Source organism: Heliangelus exortis, chromosome 16, assembly GCF_036169615.1.
Source record: "Heliangelus exortis chromosome 16, bHelExo1.hap1, whole genome shotgun sequence".
NCBI classification, from domain to species: Eukaryota; Metazoa; Chordata; class Aves; order Apodiformes; family Trochilidae; genus Heliangelus; species Heliangelus exortis.
The window spans coordinates 7,532,605-7,552,535 of NC_092437.1; the positions used below are offsets into that span (position 1 = coordinate 7,532,605).

The 19,931-nt window shown below is 41.2% G+C and overlaps 1 protein-coding gene across 2 annotated transcripts; it reads left to right on the top strand.

Moving 5' to 3' along the window:
- Positions 1-324: 324 nt before the first annotated feature.
- Positions 325-10,168, top strand: CYP24A1 (cytochrome P450 family 24 subfamily A member 1). Of its 2 annotated transcripts, XM_071759902.1 has the most exons (12): positions 325-953; positions 1,060-1,250; positions 1,747-1,840; positions 2,634-2,730; positions 3,949-4,040; positions 4,831-4,942; positions 6,293-6,438; positions 6,751-6,917; positions 7,090-7,168; positions 7,590-7,784; positions 7,869-7,980; positions 8,829-10,168. In XM_071759902.1, the coding sequence occupies exons 1-12, from the start codon at positions 720-722 to the stop codon at positions 8,831-8,833; spliced, it is 1,524 nt and encodes a 507-aa protein (XP_071616003.1). In that variant the 5' UTR covers positions 325-719; the 3' UTR covers positions 8,834-10,168. The 2 variants fall into 2 exon arrangements, with proteins under 2 accessions (XP_071616003.1, XP_071616004.1); XM_071759903.1 differs by lacking the exon at positions 7,590-7,784.
- Positions 10,169-19,931: the final 9,763 nt, after the last annotated feature.

Genomic DNA, 19,931 nt, shown 5'->3' on the forward strand with positions numbered 1-19,931 from the left:
GACAGTGAAGGGAATTTTGCCTTCTCAGATGATGCACTCACATGCCCTTTTCATAAATAGGTGGTTAGTCAGCCAGAGAGGGTAAGACCAGACCACACACCTAAACTTGTTATTCCTCAGCCCCCTTCATTTTTTCAGTCCATCATTTCAAAGTGCAAACACTGAAGGAAGGTGGAACTTTTCAGCCACCTGTGCGTTGTATGAACACCACATCCCTCCCTCCTGCCTCGTGGGGCTGCCTCGCCCCTGAAAGACGGATTTAAAAAAAAAAAAATATTTAAAAAAAAAAAAAAAAAAAAAAATAGAGAGAGAGAAAAAAAAATAGCTGTATGAAACTGTTCTTAGGTCAGCCGGGCAGTTCCCCCGGGGAGCGGGTGCCGCTACCTGCAGACCCGGCCGCCCACTACCACCACCCGCGCCGCGGGGCTCGGAGCGGCGGCAGCACCGGGAGAAGCCGCGGAGCCGGGACCACCGGGAGCCCCGGGGAAGCTCCGCGGGCGGAGGCGCGGGCGGTGCTGGCTCGGTGCCCTCCTGCCTCGCCTGAACCCTTTCATGAACCGCTTGCCCCGCAGCCTTCCCAGGCCGGGCCGGGCAGGGCCGGGCCATCCGACCCCACCTCACCCCACCCAGAGCTCCTATTGGCCCTCGATGAAAGTCCAGCGAGCCTCCCGGCTGCTATATATATACATTAACGCGGATGGGTGTCTGTCACCGCGGCTATGGGAGGCTGCAGCATCTTCCTCCGGCACCCCGCCCTCACCTGCCTCCGCGGAACCTCCGCGCAGCGGCTTTTCGCCTCCTCCCTCAGCGCCCCGCGGCCGGCGGCCACCCCAGCTCGGCGGGGCCGGGGGTACCCCCTGGCCGCCCTGCCCGGCCCCCCCAGTTGGCCGCTGATGGGGAGCTTGCCCGACGTCCTCTGGAAGGGGGGGCTCAAGCGGCAGCATGAGACGCTGGTGAGGCGGGCGGAGGGACGGGGATGCTGAGGTGGTGTTAGGGGGGGAGTGGAAAGGAAGCGCCTCGCACTCATCGGGGGTGGGGGGGTCTCTTCTGCACCCCCAGGCCGAGTACCACAGGAGGTTTGGAAAGATTTTCCGTATGAAGCTGGGGGCTTTCGACTCGGTGCACATCGCAGCCCCCTGCCTCCTGGAAGCCCTGTACCGCCGGGAGAGTGCCTGCCCTCAGCGCCTAGAGATCAAGCCTTGGAAAGCCTATCGGGACTATCGCGACGAGGGCTACGGGCTGCTGATCCTGTAAGTGGCACCCGCAACACCCGGGAAGCCCTTGGGGAGCTTCAGGAGGGGCGGCTGCTTCCCACGCGTTAGCCGGGTTCGGGGTGGGCGTGGGGAGCCACGGTCTCCGCGGTTCCCGAGGGATGCTGCGGACTCACCGATCTTCCGTGCCCGGCTCCCTCCCCTGGCTTCGCTCCCGCGGGGCGGCTGTGCCGGAGGAGCCGCCGCCCGGGGCTGCCCCCCGGAGCCTGTTCCATCCCCGGTGCTGCCGCCAGAGCCTGCTCCATCCCCGGTGCCCCGGGAAGCGGCTGCGGCGTCAGGTTTGTGCCCGTCGGTGCGAGGATGCCGTGGATGTCTTGTTGCATATGCCGCGTGTTTGGGGTTATTTTCTTTCCGTCTTCTTGAAGTCTTTCTCTCTTCAACCACGCTGTTTTTGTTTTGTCCTGTTTTGTTTCGGTTTTTGTCTTGTTTTGTGGGGCTTTTTTTATGTGTTGTTTTGGTTTTTTATTCAATCTAGGGAAGGAAAGGACTGGCAGAGGGTCAGAAGTGCCTTTCAAAAGAAATTAATGAAACCCAAAGAAGTTGAAAAACTGGACACCTTGATCAATGAGGTACTGAATTTCGGGAAACTCATTACCCTCATGCCCTCGGAAACCTAGGAAATAAAAGCAGATCAAGTGATACAGTTTACCTAGATAGCTGTTGATTTGCTCTACAGTGATAAAACCATGAGTTCATACTCTGAAATCATTCAGGGAATAATCACAGGGTCACAGAATTGCCACAGTTTGAAAAGACCTCTAAGATCACCGTGTCCAAGTGTGATAAATATAATAAGTACAAAGGGATTATCAAGGTCTGAAAAAAACATGAGACCATCCAGAAACCTGTAGCCGAGATTGTCTCCACAGAACAGTAAGATTATTCCACAGTCATAAGGGCTCCTGCAAACAGTTTTTGCTTACTTTTTTTGCATTCATCATTTTTTGCCTTTACTCCTTCATTCTTATATTCTTTCCATCAAGGAACACCTCACTCCTTAACCTCTGTGTTCCTCATTGAGTTTGAGGAACATCTGTGACAAACAGCTTCACCCCCTTTATTGTGAAACTCCAGTATTATCCCAGCATCAGACTGAAGCATTTCATCCCCACGAAGGAAAGCTCAGATTGTTAAGTACAAGCAGTGATAACGTGGGAACCATCAGCATGTTATCCATAACATCCAGGCATGTTATCACAGGGGGAAATTGAATCTTGTTCAAAGACCAGGAAACATAAATATTCCTCTCTTATGAAAGATTGTTATCTATATAAAAGACAGTTGAAATGGTAGATTACAGAGGATTTATATTAGTTGATGTAATTTTATTCCCTTCTTTCCCCTCTCCTCTCCACTGCTTAGGTCCTGGAGGACTTCATGCATAGAATAGATGATATTTGTAACCACAATGGACAAATGGAAGATATCTACTCAGAATTCAACAAATGGTCATTTGAAAGTGAGTTGGTTTTGTTTTTTTTTTCCTGAGAATGGTATGAATTTTGTACCTGCCATGGCATTTCACTTGGAGTATGATCAGTTATGAATGTGTAGTCTGATTATATCCAAATTATCGTCTGCATTGTCATAGAAAGTTGGTTGCAGAAAAGCCAGGGGACTATCTGGGCACATGCAAAATTCAACTGCACAGACTCTTCTGGTCTGGTCACCTATGTAGCTTGTAAGAAAAAAATCAAATATTATAATGATTTAAAAATCCAAATTTGGGGGAGTCACAGTGCATTTATCTGCCATGGGATCAGATAGCATAGGACCATTTTTTCCCATCTGTGATTTGTTAATTATCAGCAGCACAAGTTCAATTAAATGACCCAGTAACAGTGAAGGAGCAATCATCATAGACAAGGGTTGGAAAACCCCTTTTACAATGTTTATATTGAGACTGAGAAGCAAAGCAGTAAATTACTAAGACAAATTACCTCCATTTAGAAACCTGTAAGAGTGCACTAAGGAACCATCTGGCAGGAATTGCTTCAGGAAGGAGAAACTGGATCAGCAGTTCCCAAAAGGAGGAATGGTCAGATGTAGTGTGTAACTGAATGAGCTCTGCCAGACCTGTCTGCTTTTTGCTGGCTCATTTCAGTAACCTGTGTACTGAGTTCCTGAAAGTGAGGGGTTTTTTTCCCATTGGCAGTGGTGATGTCTGTTTTTGGAAAGGGAGAAATAGGGAGTAACAGATTCGGAAAAAAAATTGAAAAATTTAAAAAGTGGAAAGAGGTGGAAGCTGTTGCAGTGTGGGATGCTACCAGCATTTGCAAGTGGTTGCTGGTTGTGGAAAAGGCTGGGAGATGCTGCACTAGATGGGCTCTTTGGGTCCTGTTTCCCTACAACTCAGTTCTCTTCAGTAGCTTTGCCAAATAGCTTACTTGCCAAATATGCCAGCCCTGCCTGGCAGAATGATCTGCTGCTCATGTGAGGGGATTAATGGTGATTCTTATTTGTGAAGGAAGTGTTACTGTAAAGGCAGCTTAGCTAGATATACTGCTGCTTGGGTCTAATGCAGACTTGCAGAAGGTGTTGTGAAGTATTGTTCTCAGTTTTGTGTCATCAGAGATCATTTTTCACAAGGATAATCCAAGCCATTCTGTGACAGTAAATGATGGGCACCATGCATTGTTTTGTTTATATCTTTAATGATAATGTTGCTTAACAACAGGTATCTGTCTGGTGCTGTATGGGAAGAGGTTTGGTCTCCTACAGCAGGATGTAGAAGAAGAAAGTTTGAACTTCATCAAGGCTGTAAAAACGGTATGGAAGGGTCTTTACTGGGGCTGTAGTGATTTTCTACACCTGTTACTAATGAGAGGGTACCAGTCTAGGTGGGTCACCTGAAAAAAGAAATTCAAGCTTCTGTGCTACATGTGTAGTGGCAGCCTTGCACATCCAAGGTGACACTTAGGTGTGCAGTGCTAGTACTGATCATCTGACTGTCCCAGATGAAATGCCTGCATCTGTAGGGAGAAAATGCTGGATGGAGAGCAGGGTAATCCTGGAAATAGAGTTGTCAAGTTGGCTTGTTCACTTTCCTCTCCCTGTAAAACACCTATTGTGCAACACTGCTGTTTGTTGGGTGGGATTGGTGTGGGATTATGCAAATATGATAGATTTGGAGATTAGGCATTCCTGCAAGCACACCTGCTGTGCATTTTGCTGCAACTTGGTCCCCAGTGATATGTATCTGCCTAATTTTAGCCATCTAAAAGACAGGAATCTAGCCTAGCCTAGTTTTGTTGGCTCCAACTGTTGTCAAGGGAGGGAGAGGCACTGCCAAAGGGTGACTTGTCCCATTCTAAACCAAGTGCCAAAAATAGATAGGATGAATCACCCACTGGAGAAGCCTCATCCTTTACTGACTGTCCCTAATTTTTAGATGGATATTATCTAAATAGGTTAAGACATATCTTTCCTGTCCAGGATGGAAAATCTGCCAGAATCTTGACTTTCTGAAAATTGTCTCCTACTTCACAGTCTAATTTTGCTCAGAGATTGCAAGTAGATGGATTAAAGAAAGATTTCAAAAACTCTTTCTCCATCACAGATGATGGCTACTTTTGGAATGATGATGGTGACCCCCGTGGAACTTCACAAGGGTCTGAACACAAAAGTCTGGCAAGCTCATACTAAAGCATGGGATGATATATTTAAAACAGGTTATTGTTTTAAACATGATTTCTCTCCTCTCCCTTTGTCTCTTTTTCCTGCTCAGTGGAATTTCTCCATACTTGCTACTGCCCTACTTTTTTAATTGATGCTTTCAGCACAGATTGAGAACCTTTGCTGCAGCTAATGACAAATCTTTTCCAAACATGGGAGCACTTCTCTTTTCTACCACTGAGGTCTGGTTGTGGGGCTCCAAGGAAGCTCCAGAAATTTGAAAGCCAGCAAGATCACGAGTTCACTTTAATCTGTCTTGAAAATAAAGAGACAGAAAGTGTATAAACTCTTTAAAGGGAAGGCATATGAGAGAAAAGGGACCTCCCTCAAAGGGACCTCAAATGGAGTTGTTTTCTTGACAAATGAGAATTTTACGTGCAACAAAATTCTGTTTGCTAAACAAAACCAGAAATTACAGGATTTCTGATCAACCTGGAATATAGTCACCAGTCTTAAAAAACAAAATTATTTCAATCATAAAGTACAGTTTAGCCTTTTGACATTTTCTATTTAAGATTAATTTGCCTTTAGGGTTAGAATAATTACTCTAACTCCAGATATGAAGTTAAGTTTATATTTTTCCATATTTTGCTAGGCAGTGACAGTTACAGCTAAAGATTAAGACAGTGGTTTTGCACCTGGATGACTGTAGCACTGCATGATATATTTCTCTTGAGTACATGATACTACAAGACTTTGGGTCATGCCAGCTACATGTGCACTTATTTTATTGCTTCTGAGTTAATGGGTTTCAGGAAAGATACTTTAAATAAGTTTTGTTCAGAAAAAACAGTTTGACACCTTCACTTGACATGAGCAGCCCCTTACCAGGAACTGGTCTTAATAATTATGATATTCATGAGATAGGATGGGCAAAATCTAGACCTCTATATTTAAAAATAAAGCAGCACGTAGAGATTTGGCACCAATTTTGCCTTCCCCTAGTAAATCAAAGGCTTACATTTCCCCTCAGGGAGTCTGAGTGTTAAGTTACTTTGATTTTTTAACACCTTGATCCCCTTTGAAAATCCAAGGTAATAAATTTTACACACTTGTATTTCTGTTTGCCAAATATTTCACTCAATGTATCATTGATTTCCTTTCCTAATTTAAGAAAGCAGAATTCCAAATAGTTTGCTGGGTCTCCTTTTGTTCAGAAGTGATTTTTGTGACTGAGTTGTTTAAAAAGTGAAAACACCATTATTTCTTGAGTGTAATGCTCAAATGTCTTGAAAAAAAAAAAAGAGCAAAGCTTGGTATCCTCTTGTCAGATGCAATTTTGCTTTTAAATTTTAAAGTATTTTTGGCGACTTTCCATTAATTACCTCCTGCTCCTTCCTCCTCAGCCAAGCACTCAATTGACTGCCGACTGGAAAAGCACTCAGCAAACCCTCAGGAGGATTTCCTGTGTGACATCTATTCTGGAGGACAACTTTCCAAGAAGGAGCTGTATGCTGCCATTGCAGAGCTCCAGATTGCTGGAGTCGAAACGGTAAACCTGACTTTCTAAGAGCACGTTGAAATTAGTCCTTCCAACTCCCTGCTTTCTTCTGTAACACCTGAGACTGAGCTAAGCCTATAGTTGCTTCCATGGCCTAAATGCAAATGAATTTTTACCTGAGATCACTCGATTATTTCTCCTGTTCATTACTCCTAGACAGCAACTGGGATGGCTCGTAAGCCCTTAGCTTTAGGAAATACCATAAGGCAGTGACCAGCCAAAAATGTTGCTTTGCACTTTTGGCAATTTCCTCTTTCTCTCACCAAAAATGGAGGTCTTATGTATCTTTTTGGTTTGTTGCAGACGGCCAATAGTTTACTGTGGGCTTTGTATAACATCTCACGCAATCCACGTGTTCAGCAGAAGCTTTTCCAGGAAATACAGAGTGTTTTCACTCCTAATGAGAGTCCAAGTGCTGAGAACTTGAAGAATATGCCCTACCTAAAAGCCTGTCTGAAAGAATCCATGAGGTAAACACCCACTTTTCAAAACTCTCAAACACTTTTTAAAAAGCAATTAATCACAAACTGTTTTAACACATAGTGTGTAGTAGAAAGCAAGGCTTTTTTAGTATGTATAATTTTGTTCACTGTTTTTGTTTGGGTACACTATGATAGATAGATGTTTTTTCTTACATTGTAGATTAACACCATCAGTGCCATTTACCACTCGCACTATCGACAAGGAAATAGTTCTGGAAGATTACGTACTGCCCAAAGGGGTAAGTCTGTTAATTTAGCTTATTAGAATATTTTGTTGTTGATTAAGTGCCCTTTAAACCACTGAAGATGGTCTTATTTCAGTGTTAAAATGACTTTGCCAAAGGATGAATGCCAGGACTGAGAATGAGGAATTCACACCAAGAATTCCCATTAACTGGGAAGCATACCTGCCCGCACTGCTGTTGGATTTAGATGAAATTGGTGTGGTGTGCTATTTCAAAATTTCTTTTCAAAGTTTCTGATGTTTTTCTGAGAAAACCATGACCTTTTCTGTGCTTGAATTACTCTTCAGAGAATTACATGGCATCTTCTGAGGAAACTGCCTTTCCTTTGCTGTTGCATTACGTTTTCCATTAACAAGCTGATTCACTTAGCACCTTGAAGCCAGTTTGTAATGAGTGTTTTTCTATTAATTTATAGACTGTATTAATGATAAACAGCCATGCCCTGGGTTGCAATGAAGAGTACTTTAAAGACTGGACTCAGTTTAAGCCAGAACGCTGGTTTCAGAGGACCCTAATAAATCCTTTTGCTCATGTTCCATTTGGTATTGGGAAGAGGATGTGCATTGGGCGCCGCATCGCAGAGCTCCAGCTTCACTTGGCCCTCTGCTGGGTAAATATTCTGTACCTGGCTGCTCAGCATTTCACCTGATCAGGAGATGCCAAATGCACACTAACTGCAATCTCTCTGTTTCAGCTTATTCACAAGTACAGAATTGTAGCAACAGACAACAAGCCAGTAGAAACACTCCATTCAGGAACCCTGATTCCCAGCCGGGAGCTTCCCATTGCATTTCACCGAAGAGAAGGTAAAAGAAGGGGAGGGGGGGGTGTGTAAGGGCCTCCTGAGCATGACAGACTTTTCTTTGAACCTCATTTAGAATTTTCATAGAACTGTGTGTTTAAGAGAACAGATGTTTTCCTCAACTTTCTCCTCACTGTGTGAGGTTTCTTGAATGCCATCTGGTAATTTTGCTTCTAACAGAAAATATTCTATGTATGAAGAAGACAAATTTTATATGGCTTATGGCTCTGAAGTAAGCTGTCTAGTTTTAAACTCAAAAGATTGTGTCTTCTGTACCTGTTGCGGATCAGAAATGGGGAAATCAAATTCTATATATTGTGGGGGAACATAATAACCTTTATTTTGTTGTATAATAACTTCCCCACTGCTTTTCTAGAAGGCATTTCCTAAAGCATAGCATTTAATTTTGAGCATCAATATACAGATTAAAAAGAAAATGCCCTAGTGAAGGAACAGCCCACCAGTGCACTATAAAGTTTAGATTAGAAAACTTGATTTTAGGCAGAAGGGTAAAGAAAAGCAATATCTATTTGAAAATGGTCACACAATGTTACAATTTACACATTTTTGGTTCAAAAGAACGCATGTAAGATTTTCTCTGCTGACAAGTTTTTTTTTTTAGCTTATTTGTATATAAATCTGTATTAGAGACTTGATCTAGAATTAATTCCTCAATTTAAAAAAAGTGACATTTCAATACTATGGGAGATATGCTTTTGCTGGCCAACACCACAGGAAGAAATAATTCAATATAATCTGAGTAAGGGCATTAATTTCATTAGCTGAAGTCTGTACAGTTTTATTTGTTTTAAATAATCAATCCCTACCTGGATTCTTTTCTCTTTAATACAGCTTGAAGAAAATACATTGCAGTCCTACTGCTGATTTTTCTGAAAAAGTATACAGTGACTGGGAAGCCAAAGCCTATGATAACCAGTGGAAAAACTGCAACACACGTCCCTTGAACAGTGGCTGAGCCAGAAATAGTACCAAGAAAAGGTCTCATATTGGTGTTTTTTTTGAAAAATGTGGTTACTTATTTCAGCTGTCCTTAGAAATGTTACAAGGAAAGAAAAGTACTATACATGTTCATACCTCTGCAGATACAACAATTTAGTGCAGCTGAGGAACTGTACAGGATAGAGTTTGGTGGTGATCTGTGGAATGCTGTGTATGGTTCTTAGTGCACAGTGATTATTGTAGCCTCAAGCTCTTTGGCAGGCTGGCTTGGGAAGAATTTGTTTTATTTGTGGGTATCATAGAGGGCACCTGGGGGAACAACAGTCAGAACTGAACTGCCCCTGTTAGCTCTGAGCTGAAGACCTTGGAGAAGACAGTTTAAGGGAAAAGAATCTCACTTGGTCCTTATCAGATTATCAATGTCATGAATTGAACTGAAAAGTCAGACAGCAGTCTGTAATAAGGCAAACAACAGGGCTTAAAGATCAGGTAAATGAAAGTGTACTTTCCCTAAAGTTACAAACTTCCTTTATAGAAAGGAAATAAGGACAAAAGTATATAAAAGGATCTGTCCTCATGCCTGCACAGTACTGTTCATATGAAGTTGCAATACTACTCCTACCACAATCTTCTCATACCTGTAGAATTTAATGCCTTCAAATTCCATACAAGCCTTTTACCTTTATTGTAAAAACCTTAGTGGCCTTTTACTGCATGAGAGGCTTTGTCCATAAATTGAATCACTGGAATCCTATGGGTTCTGCCATTATTAAATTATCCTAACAGGATAGTTACTTCATCAGACGAGTAATATAAATTGTATGTTGCAAAGGACCACAGGAAAAAAGGATCCTAAATATTTTGAAGAGGTCTGTTTCTTGTGGGGGTTTCAAGACCTGTATCTAAAGGTTAAAGTTGTCACTAACCTTCATGTAATACTATATGGTAGCTATTAAGGTCACAAGTGTATTTTTGTCATATGCAGTTTCAAGTACAGGTTTATATATATAACGATTAATGTTTATTTTAATTTTTTTTTCACTTTCTGAAATAATGCAAGTTTTTAGCATTTGTTGGTCTGTGGATTTTATTTTTTTTCCTCTGCTGTTATATTCAAAGATGTAACTGTAGCCATATTACAGTATGTAAAGCAATTTGTGCATTAGCAGAACCTTTCTAGTGAATTTTGTAATAGTCAATTTTGTAATAAAATAAAGGTTTCTATTTTTTTTTCTATAAAAAGTCTTCCATAGTTTGTTATAAAGTCTTTATAGCAGTCTTGGGTTTTATGATTACTTCTTGCAAAAAAAAAACCCAAAACTGAGGTACTTTTATCCCTCTGCTTAATATCCTCAGTGGGCTTGAAATTCTGCAAAATCAAATTGCTTTAATTCAACACTGAAAAAAAATCTGCTTCATAATACACCCAAGTTGTTTGATTGTGTGCTATAACCACACCTTAACTGGGAAACTGCAAAGTCCAGCTCTTGGCAGGAGGGTAAAGTGGGCACAGGACCAGCCTGGGAGGTGGATCCCAGGTTAGCAAATAGAGGAAAGTTAAGCCCTGCAGCACAGAACTTTGATGTCATCCTCATTTTGTGCCATTTATCTCCTCAGCATTCCTTCAATCCAGGCTAGCCCTAATATTCAGGAATGTATTAAATCCATGCCTACGGTCTTTCCCTCTGTATTATCCTCTCTGACCTCAGTGACTGCAACATTTCTGCAACTGTTGCACAGTCTGGGCAAGTTCCTCTCCAGCCTGCACAGTCCTGAGGTCTCCAGGGATGGAATTCCTACATTTTCCTGCTATTAAGACAAGATAAAATCAATCCAAAGTTTTGAGACAAGGTGGAAATTGTTTTAACCTATGCATGATCACAAGAAATACTCTATGCAAAAAAAAAAAGCCATGCACTCACTCAGCACTGTGAGTGCCAGCCTGGTGGTTACACAAAGAGAAAATCTGACACTCATCAAACCCAAGCTGTCTGTGCCTCTGGCTGAGTCAATGATGGGGTAAGAAAACCGTACAGCAACTATGTGAGAATGTGGCTTTTCTAAAAATGATACTGCAATGTGACTATAATTCATGGTGCTGAAACTGAGGTGACAGCTCAGAGCCCTGGAAGGGTGGGCTGGGAGCTCACTCAGACCCAGGGGAGCTTTGGTAGCTCATGCAGAGATGCAGGACTCTGTGTGAGATATATTTAGGCTGCTACAATGCTATACACTGAGCTTCTTCTTACAGTATTCTACACTAATATGACTCCATTAGAGCCCATGGAGCTGTGCCAATATGAAACAAGAAAGTCAGGACTAGTGTGCAGTTCCAAGTGTATCACATCACTCACAAAAGTTCTGGTGATTTAACTTTTAAAGACTACCAAAAAGAAGAGGTTTTATCTAGCTGAACTGACCTTGACAGCCCAGTTATCACTATTTCGAAATACTTTATTGCTTCTGTATAGTAAATCACAAGCTCATGCTTACTGAACTGCTTAGTATTTTTGCTATTTAAATTTAGTGGGCTCAAGAATCTCTACAGGTGTTGCTCTGAGTGAGGTCTTGACCAGCTCTGTACAAGCTGAGGTACAAATGTGTGCTGTCTCCTGGAGTTTTAAACCACTGACCTGGAAAATTTTGTTCCGGAAGCTCTGTAGATTTTCAAGTTCCTGAAGTTTTCAAAGAACTTCATTAATCTGCTACCTCAAAGTAAATGTCCAAAGTAATTTACCTCGGAAATAGGTAATTATCAAACTCCAAAGATAATGAATGACCAAGCCAGACTTTCACATTAAGAAACCCGTCTGGTTTTCTTTTTCTCATATTTCAGAAGCATTAAAACCAGCAGGATGCTTCTGAGATTAATAAATGTCTATTAAGCTTTTTGCCTGTGGTCAGCTGGATGAATTCAGGTCACTTCTTTGCTTCTTTGAACTGATTTGCTCATTCAGCATTACTTATTAAAGAGACAATAACAACACTGTTACCATTTCCTACAGTTACTTCTCAGAGGAAGATAGTGGGATCATAAAATGAATGGAATAATTGGCCTCTACATCAGCTCTCTCAACAAGGAAGTGAAAGAGGTTTACCTATCCAAAAAGAATCAATTCTCTTCAGGCTTTAGGCATGTTAGTGGGAATGGCATAGACAAAGTTGGAGCCAAGTGATCTGTGCTTTTTTGTGAATAAAGAATGCCAATTTTCAGGACTGACAATCTGTCATTTTTCATTTATGTTCTGTTCATTGTAAACTGGCTGTTCTATAGTGTAATCTCTGCTTACAGCTATCAGTGCTGTGATTAGATGGCAGATAATGTGTTCTAGTTTGTCTTCTTCCACACTGAGAAGGATCTTTGTTCTCAACAATGAGAGGTAGAATTTATGTCTGTGTCAGCACTGGCTTTTGCTGATGGTGCAAAATAATCCAAGCTCTGAAAAATTAATTCTGCCAAATGTGTATAGCTGGAGTTCATTTCAGAACAAAGCTCAGCATGTGCTTGATTTTAACTATGTGAAGCACTGCATTGACCTCAGTGGGACTGGTTGAGTATGTGTGGGGTTTTTAATGCATTATCACTTTTTATAAAAGGAGAAAGTTCAACAATTTCCAGTCTGTGGCACACATATTCAGACTTCATTTCAGGATTCTAGCTCTAGAAGAAAAAGCTGCATTTTTACTTCAGCTGAAACAAAGGGCCTATTGAGATTGAAACTACAGCAGCCTCTCTTATCCTGAATGTGTGTTGCTCTGATAACTTGTGGATTGATCCACCATAGTGTGGGAGGCTGCATTCAGGTTTTTTTGATGTGTCCTTCCAGGCATGGCTTGGGGAAAACTATGAATATTACATTATGAAGCTGAATATCATGTTTATTCAATTACTTTTATTCTTGGATGTTTCTGAGTATCAGCTTTCAGCAAAGTAAAAGCTAGAGAGATACTGAACTGCTTTATCCCAGAAACAGGACACATCCTGACCTTTGTGGTGATGCTGCCAGCTCCCTGCTCCCTGTCCTCTCACTCGGAGCTGCAATCCCACTACAATCCCACTGCAATCCCACTGCCTTGAATCCCTTTCACTCACCAAGGTAGGAACCAGCAACACATTTGTTGACACTGGCCAGTGTAAACTCACACGAAACTGGTATCAGACACTACAGAACCAGAACAATTCTTGGGGCAGACAGGCATAACTGGTATGGATGGAAACACTGCAGTGTACTTTTTTCAGGACAGCCCAGCTCTCCATGTATTACTGTTCACTTCTTTCTTGTCTGTCTGTCCAGAAGAGCATTAAAACCTCATACAATACCTGTCTGGATGTTACATTCTGTATTCCTTTCCCAGCATACACTTTGACTTTCAAATCTTCCCCATAGTTCCTGTCTCAGCTGTAGCTGAGTAGCTATGGCTCTCATGGCTCAAGTAGCTCCTGGCTTTGGAACATAAGAAGTTAAATTTAAGCCACAGCTTGGATACAGAAGGAGTTTTAGAAATCTTTATGTGTAGGGATTTGGATGGAGTTGAACACTTATGGAGCAATCCTCCAGACAAGAAAAGCAATGAGGGATCTTTATGAGACAAAATGTTTTCTCCAAGGGATTATGTCAAAACAAGTGTGGAATGGAATGCATTTAATAATCAAAGTAAATTATACTTTGCTTTCTTGGGCATGTTCCTCCTGGCAAGTTTGAACTCTTTGCCTCTAATTGTTCAGGGTGTTGAATGAACTCCAGGCCCTGCATGTCAGGGGGGGACGGATGGCACCAGAGGCAGCAGCTGGGCAGGAGCACAACAAGGCAATAAAGGGGAACTCTGAGTATGAGACTTCCCCCTTGGTCTTCCCAAATTGGAATGCTTATTTGATACTTTACCCTCCACTATCAACTTAGGTGCCCAGAACGTGATAGAAAAACAAACAAATCGCATCTGATTCATCCTGCTGTTGAACTGTGTTTCACATAAAACCAGAAGATAGGAGAGAAGAAGAGGGATGGTGCAGGTCTTGCTTACCCTGAACTAAAAGAGGGACTTCCAGCACCACTGAGTTGGCTCAAGGTGAAGAAAGGAAGAAACGTTCTCCAAATTTAATGGCAATAATGGAAGGAAGTATTTGAAAAACTCATACCTTGGGCAGTATGGGTTGTCCTTACCTAAACTCAAGTTCCCACAAAAAAAAGCCCTTATTGTTATCTCAGTTGTACCAAAAGGAATCACAAATGGTTTTGCAGATGAGGGCAATGCCTGAATCAAGCTCAGACCCACTTGGATCAGGGCAAAGGTACCCACATATCTGATTGGGGTCAGCCAAGAGCCAACTCTTTCCATGGGCAAAGGCCATCCTCAGCCCTAAAACCTTTGGAGCTCCTCTGGTGTCTCTGCAGGAACATTCAGCCACTGGCTGCACTTTGTCAAGATGCTCATTATTGATGCTGCAATTAATAGGATTGAACTGGCTGTCATAGCATAAAGCACAGGAAAAGACCTCAGCTAGAATCCAAGTTTTAGTGATTTTAAATGGGACCTACAGATCCTAGGCAGATTAAAGAAGATTTGGGGAGCATGAGTCTGGGCAGGATGACGTGAAGACAGTTGGCTTTCATACACATCTTTCACTTAGTTCAGGAGATGCCAAGTTTTGGTACTACAGAAGGATCCTGTCTTCCCTCTGGCTATGTTTGAAAGGCAATGCAATAGGAAAGCTTTAAATATACATTGCTCCTCGTGACAAACACATTTGGTATCTCATTTCAGTGCACGAGAAGCTTCAAAACACACTTCACTGGAAGGAAAAAAAAAACAACTAAACAAAAACCCAAACAGAAAAAAACTTTAGAGAAAAAACCAGGAGATATCTTGTATGGAGTAATTGAACACAATAATAAAAACTTGTCCAGTAATTGGACACTCTGGACATATTATTAATTTTGGGGGAGGAGTTTCCACTGTAGCCTTTCCATTTTAATAAGCGTACAGGAAGTTGGAATGGCACAGAAAGGTGGTTTTAATCATTAAAGACTAAACACTGGAGCATCTTGGATTTTCTACCTCATGGAAGCAGGTTGTACAGCTTCCAGAATTGCAAAATCTTAAAATAACTTCAAAGAAGACAAAATTAATTGCTCCTTTTTAAAAAAAAGATAATACTTGACATACATCAATAGCTTATGACAGCTGATCCACAGCAGTATATACTGTTACTATGCTAAATAGCATGCTAATTCTAGATGCTACCTATAATTAGAAGGTTTTCTGTTTTCAAATTAAATTGAAACCAGTGCTCTGCTTAAATTGTCTTACAGGATGAAAAATACATGTATTTTCTCATAATAGTGTTTCACTGATGTAATTTTTAAAAAATTAGATTGAATGAAGCCTTTTTGTTTGTATGAAAAGCTCAAGAGCCTATAATGAAGCATGGCTGGTATCTCTAAAAATACTTAGTAAAAAATCATTATATTTCCCAAGCAAGGCCTGTGACCAAATAAAATTCTTTATGAAATGGAGTTTCTGCTAAAAACTCACTTTTAAATTAATGCAAGTTGATTATGAGTAAATGAAAAAGAGATTATTTGTGGTAAGTTAAGGAATTTGAGGGTGTTTGGTTTATGTAAAGGTTTGCTATAGTGTCTGACCTTTAGCTTTGAATAACAGAAAAATTATTGGTGGAATGATATCTGTTAGTTAAGACAAAACAATGCTGGACTGTCACCAATGAAGGCATTAAAAAGACCCATTTTGGTAAAGGTAAAAAGTATGCCTCCCTGGAGAGAAACCTTAGAATAAACGCTGGATTTTTACAAAGAGCAATTTATTTATAATATTTAAATACTATTGCTGGCTGTGAATGATTTGCTTAGTGAAAAGATGTTACTATGCTGAAGAAAAAAGGCACAGTTTTGCTTTGGCAACCAGCTTAATTCAAAAGAGCTCTCCATACAAATGTTCAATAAACATGATTTATCCCTTACAAAGTTTGAATAAAAGAAAAAAATTTTAATTCACCTAAGAAAAACTGTATTTTTTTTCTCATCAACTCTCAGAAAAGAGGGAAATTGCAAGGTAGGTTACTCAAGACATTTGGTGGCAATCGCTTTTCCGAAGAAAAGCATTTGCTTTTCCTAAGAAAATTTAATATTCAAAGTTCCTGTCTAAGTGTTTTTCTTGAAAGGACAGATAAAAAAAGCAGGCTGAAGGAAGTATTTTCACTGAAGTGAACTACTGCTTTATCAGCTTTATTAAATGCAGAATCTTCAGGGGCTTCTCTGTCTATTAAATACCAATTTACACACAGATTGAAAAAGACATTTCAGGGAGAGACAGTGCAGTAGAGTTACAAGAAGAATTCAAGCCTATTATTGTAAGGATATTTATTTTTATGAGGCTTCTTTAGAAATGATGCTCTCATCATTGATTTAGACATCTGGAGGTCCAATGGCATTGACTACCTGTCAATGAGAGTTAAACTCCACAGCCTCACCTGAGAATGGAAAGGAAGTCATTCACACCAATTCAAAAGGATAAGTAGGGTAGTTTGTGATTTTTTTGTAGGTGTGGTTACCTAACCTGCAATAAAAGCCTTGTGGAGATTGCACCCCAAGGAAACTTTGTGGGTTCAGGGACTAATTATGGGCTGTTGTCCTCCACCCCTCTCATGGCCCTGCATCCTGATCTCTCTCAACCATGAGACTTTGATCCAGACAACAAAAAATTTTGCAGGGCTGGTTTTAGTAGGATCAGAGACCTTGCCCTGACTTACCCCTTGGCTACAAAATTGCTGGAGTCAACAGGAGGAAAGCAGCATGAGCACTGATCTGGGGGATGGCTCCAGTGAGCTGGAAAGGACAAGAACACTCGTCCTGAGCTGCAGCAAAGCCCTGTAGGAGCCAAAGGAAGCCTGGGAACCATGGAACTCTACCTGCACAGAGCCACTGGGGAGTGATTCCCAAGATCATTCAGAGAAATAAAAGTGTTGAACCATTTAGCTTAAGAGGCAGATACTCATGTTCTGAAATATTTCTTTGCGATTAAGGTGTCTAAATCCAGAAGGAGTTTTATTGTTTTTCCTAAATGCCAAAATTTCACTTTGGATATGCAAGAACCTCTCAGAAACTTCCCCTCTGTTCTGAACAAATCAGAAAAGAAGAACTAATTGCAAAAGATCTCCTTGCTGCTGAACTGTGGCAAAACTGCTTTCCACCAAAGGGCACACTCAGGGGGAAGTCTGGCAACTAATGCAGGGGAAGATGTGCTTGAGGACATTCTCCAGCAAGCAGGATAGTTTCAAATACAGTTGATTCATAACTCTTGCAAAGTTTTTCTTGCCCAGAGGCAGAATTGAAAGATAAACTAGAACAGCTCATTGCTTGAGGAATCAAAGAGTCAGCTCTGAGCCAACAGTGTGCAAGTATTTACCATTCACTGCAGGAAGGGGGAAGGTTTTATACACATGTTAATACAAATGAATGTAATAAATATTTTAAAATAGCATAGTAGACTACCTGCAGGTGGAGATGTTCAAGGAGGAATATGGCTGATGCCAAATATTTGATCTGTGCTTTGATCCAACAACAGGGTTCTGGCAGGTGTCCTTAGAAAAACAGCACAATATTTTTCTGCATATTCAGGAGCCCCTTGGGAAGTCACTGCTTCCTCTGAGCCCCTCCTGGGTTATGATTGGCACCCAGTCTGCTTCACTGGAAGAGGCAGCAGAGTTTTGAGGACATGAAGAGTATTGTGCTTCATATAGGAGTCAATGGGATAAAGGGAAAAAAACCCAAGAGGAGCAACTGGCAATTATGTGGAAAATCAGAGCTCCTGGGCAAATAAACAAAGGTGTGAATCCTGTGTAATGGAAACAATATACTCATCAGGGAAGTTAAAGCACAGGGTGTTGGGGCAGATCACACAGCAACCACTAACCTGCCTGTCTCAACAGACAGAGCTCAGGTACAGGAATGATGGGGCTTATGAAAGGAAATGGCATTGTGTGTGCCTGCCTGACCCCAGCCCCCATGCTCTTTATTTTCAGCTGCTAATCCAGAGCTCATATTTTGCTGATAAGACACTGGGTACTGAGGACTGTGCTTTATTAGGCAGTGTCAATCATGGGGGAAACCTGTCCCCTGAACCATTTCCAACAGTCTGTGCATGACTTTATAATATTCTTAGCTTGCACAGAAATCATAAATACTGTGTCATTAGAGACTTAAAGCAGGTAGACATTTCAAAAGCTCAGGTAACAGTGTTTGACTCAGTTAATGTTGCATTCACTCAAACGCTCATTTTGTGCTGCACCTCTTCAGAATTATCTCATCCCATTGGATAGAAATTCAGGATCTCTCAACTCTCACGCCCAGTGCTTATCTCAACCTGTCAGACACCTTTCTCCTCACTCCAGGGTAATCCCCACACACATTTCACCTAACTGCCCACTTCCTAGGATTCCCAGGGCTGTTTTTTCAGCCTCTGCCATATCTTTCTTGAGACAAGCTGAGCAAAACCAGGCAAGGCACTGAAGATAACACATTCTGTCCATGTCCATTACTGGACTATCAAATGATGGCCAGAAGTATTGTTTAAGCACAGTTATTGCCCCAGAAAACCTGCTGGTGAGTGACTGCAAAAAAATATCAACCTATTGCCATTGATGAATGATACCCAGTAGCTGAGATAAAAAAAAACCACCACAAAAAAACAAAGCAACCCAGGGAATGTGCCACATAGCATCTCTTTTGATCTTCTTAAAAGAGAGGAAAAATTTACAGCATGTGTCTAGACAAAGTAATGATTCATAATCTCTGCAATGTCTTGCAGTTCCTGAGGGGAGACAGAGTAAAGCCAGGCTGACTCTTTGCTTCCAGGTCCTTTCTGCTTTTTGGTTTTTTGTCACTGTTTCTTGCTGTGGAAAGGCACGGAGAAAAATTAGCCAGGATCATGTTTGGAGGGATCTGAAGCAGGCCTTATGCCAAATACTTGTGCTTTTTGACCCATCCCAGAAACAGGAGATTTAATTACCTCACTGTTAATCCCTGAAAGTTCAGATAATAAGGAATCAGTTGTTTGGGAACTATTATTAATGTAGCTTTTTTTCTCCTCATATTTGGGTCTTGTGGCTGTCTGAATTTTAAGAGAACAGAGGAATGACTGCATGTGTAAGTAGGTATTGCCACTGAGATGAAATACCTTTGGATGGCTTACAACTGAATAAACACAGAAGGTGCTCTAGTGGCATTAATTCTTGGGTGAAAGTCTATCATAGATTCTTATTTACAGGAGATAAGGGCTGCCAACTGGAAAGTTGGCCCATGCATCACAGCTGCATGGAGAAGTCATGAAACTATATTGTGTTTTCATTGTATTTTTATTTTTGAGCTTATTGTGATGCTCCAGCAGCACAGGTGGAAGCTGCTTTATAATTCCCTCATAATAAGGCTCAGCTGAGAGAGTCAGGGTGGTGCACATTCCCTCTCCAGCAACCCCCCCCATCTCTTAGTTCTTCTTCATTAAAATGGTTTGACTTGTACTAAATGTTTTCCTAAAATAACCTGTGACACTGTTTAGTGTCACCTACTGAATTCTTTTGTGCTAAGAGGCTTAATTCAAAACTCTTATATAGAGCAAATCAACTGTAAAGGAAGACCTGAAGGAAAATATGTTTAGCAAGGCTACCTCTAAAATATTTTCTGCAACTGCACCTTGAGTAAGTAAAAAATTCCCTCATGTCGGTAATTCACTGTTTAATTGTGCTTTGCTAATTGACTTGAGAGTTTTATGTCTGTTTCTCCTTCATTTATCTGACGTTGTTTCTCCTGTCCTTATGGTGAGCAGTTCTTCAGACATAGAGAACAACTTTTTGGTGAGTCTTTATATGCTGCAGTGTTAAATCCTGTCTTTCTTGAATGCTGAAAATATTTGTCAACTTTCTTGTAAGCTGGGAAGTGTCCAAGAAATGTAGGTTTGAGTCCCAAGTGGAATAGCACTTGG

What these genes read in the sequence shown, in the direction of transcription:
- CYP24A1 (XM_071759902.1), top strand. Translation starts at nt 720, where the DNA reads ATGGGAGGCTGCAGCATCTTCCTCCGGCACCCCGCCCTCACCTGCCTC. An exon ending in GGCTACGGGCTGCTGATCCT is followed by an intron (nt 1,251 to 1,746) that starts GTAAGTGGCACC and finishes TATTCAATCTAG; the next exon opens with GGAAGGAAAGGACTGGCAGA. An exon ending in TGGACACCTTGATCAATGAG is followed by an intron (nt 1,841 to 2,633) that starts GTACTGAATTTC and finishes TCCACTGCTTAG; the next exon opens with GTCCTGGAGGACTTCATGCA.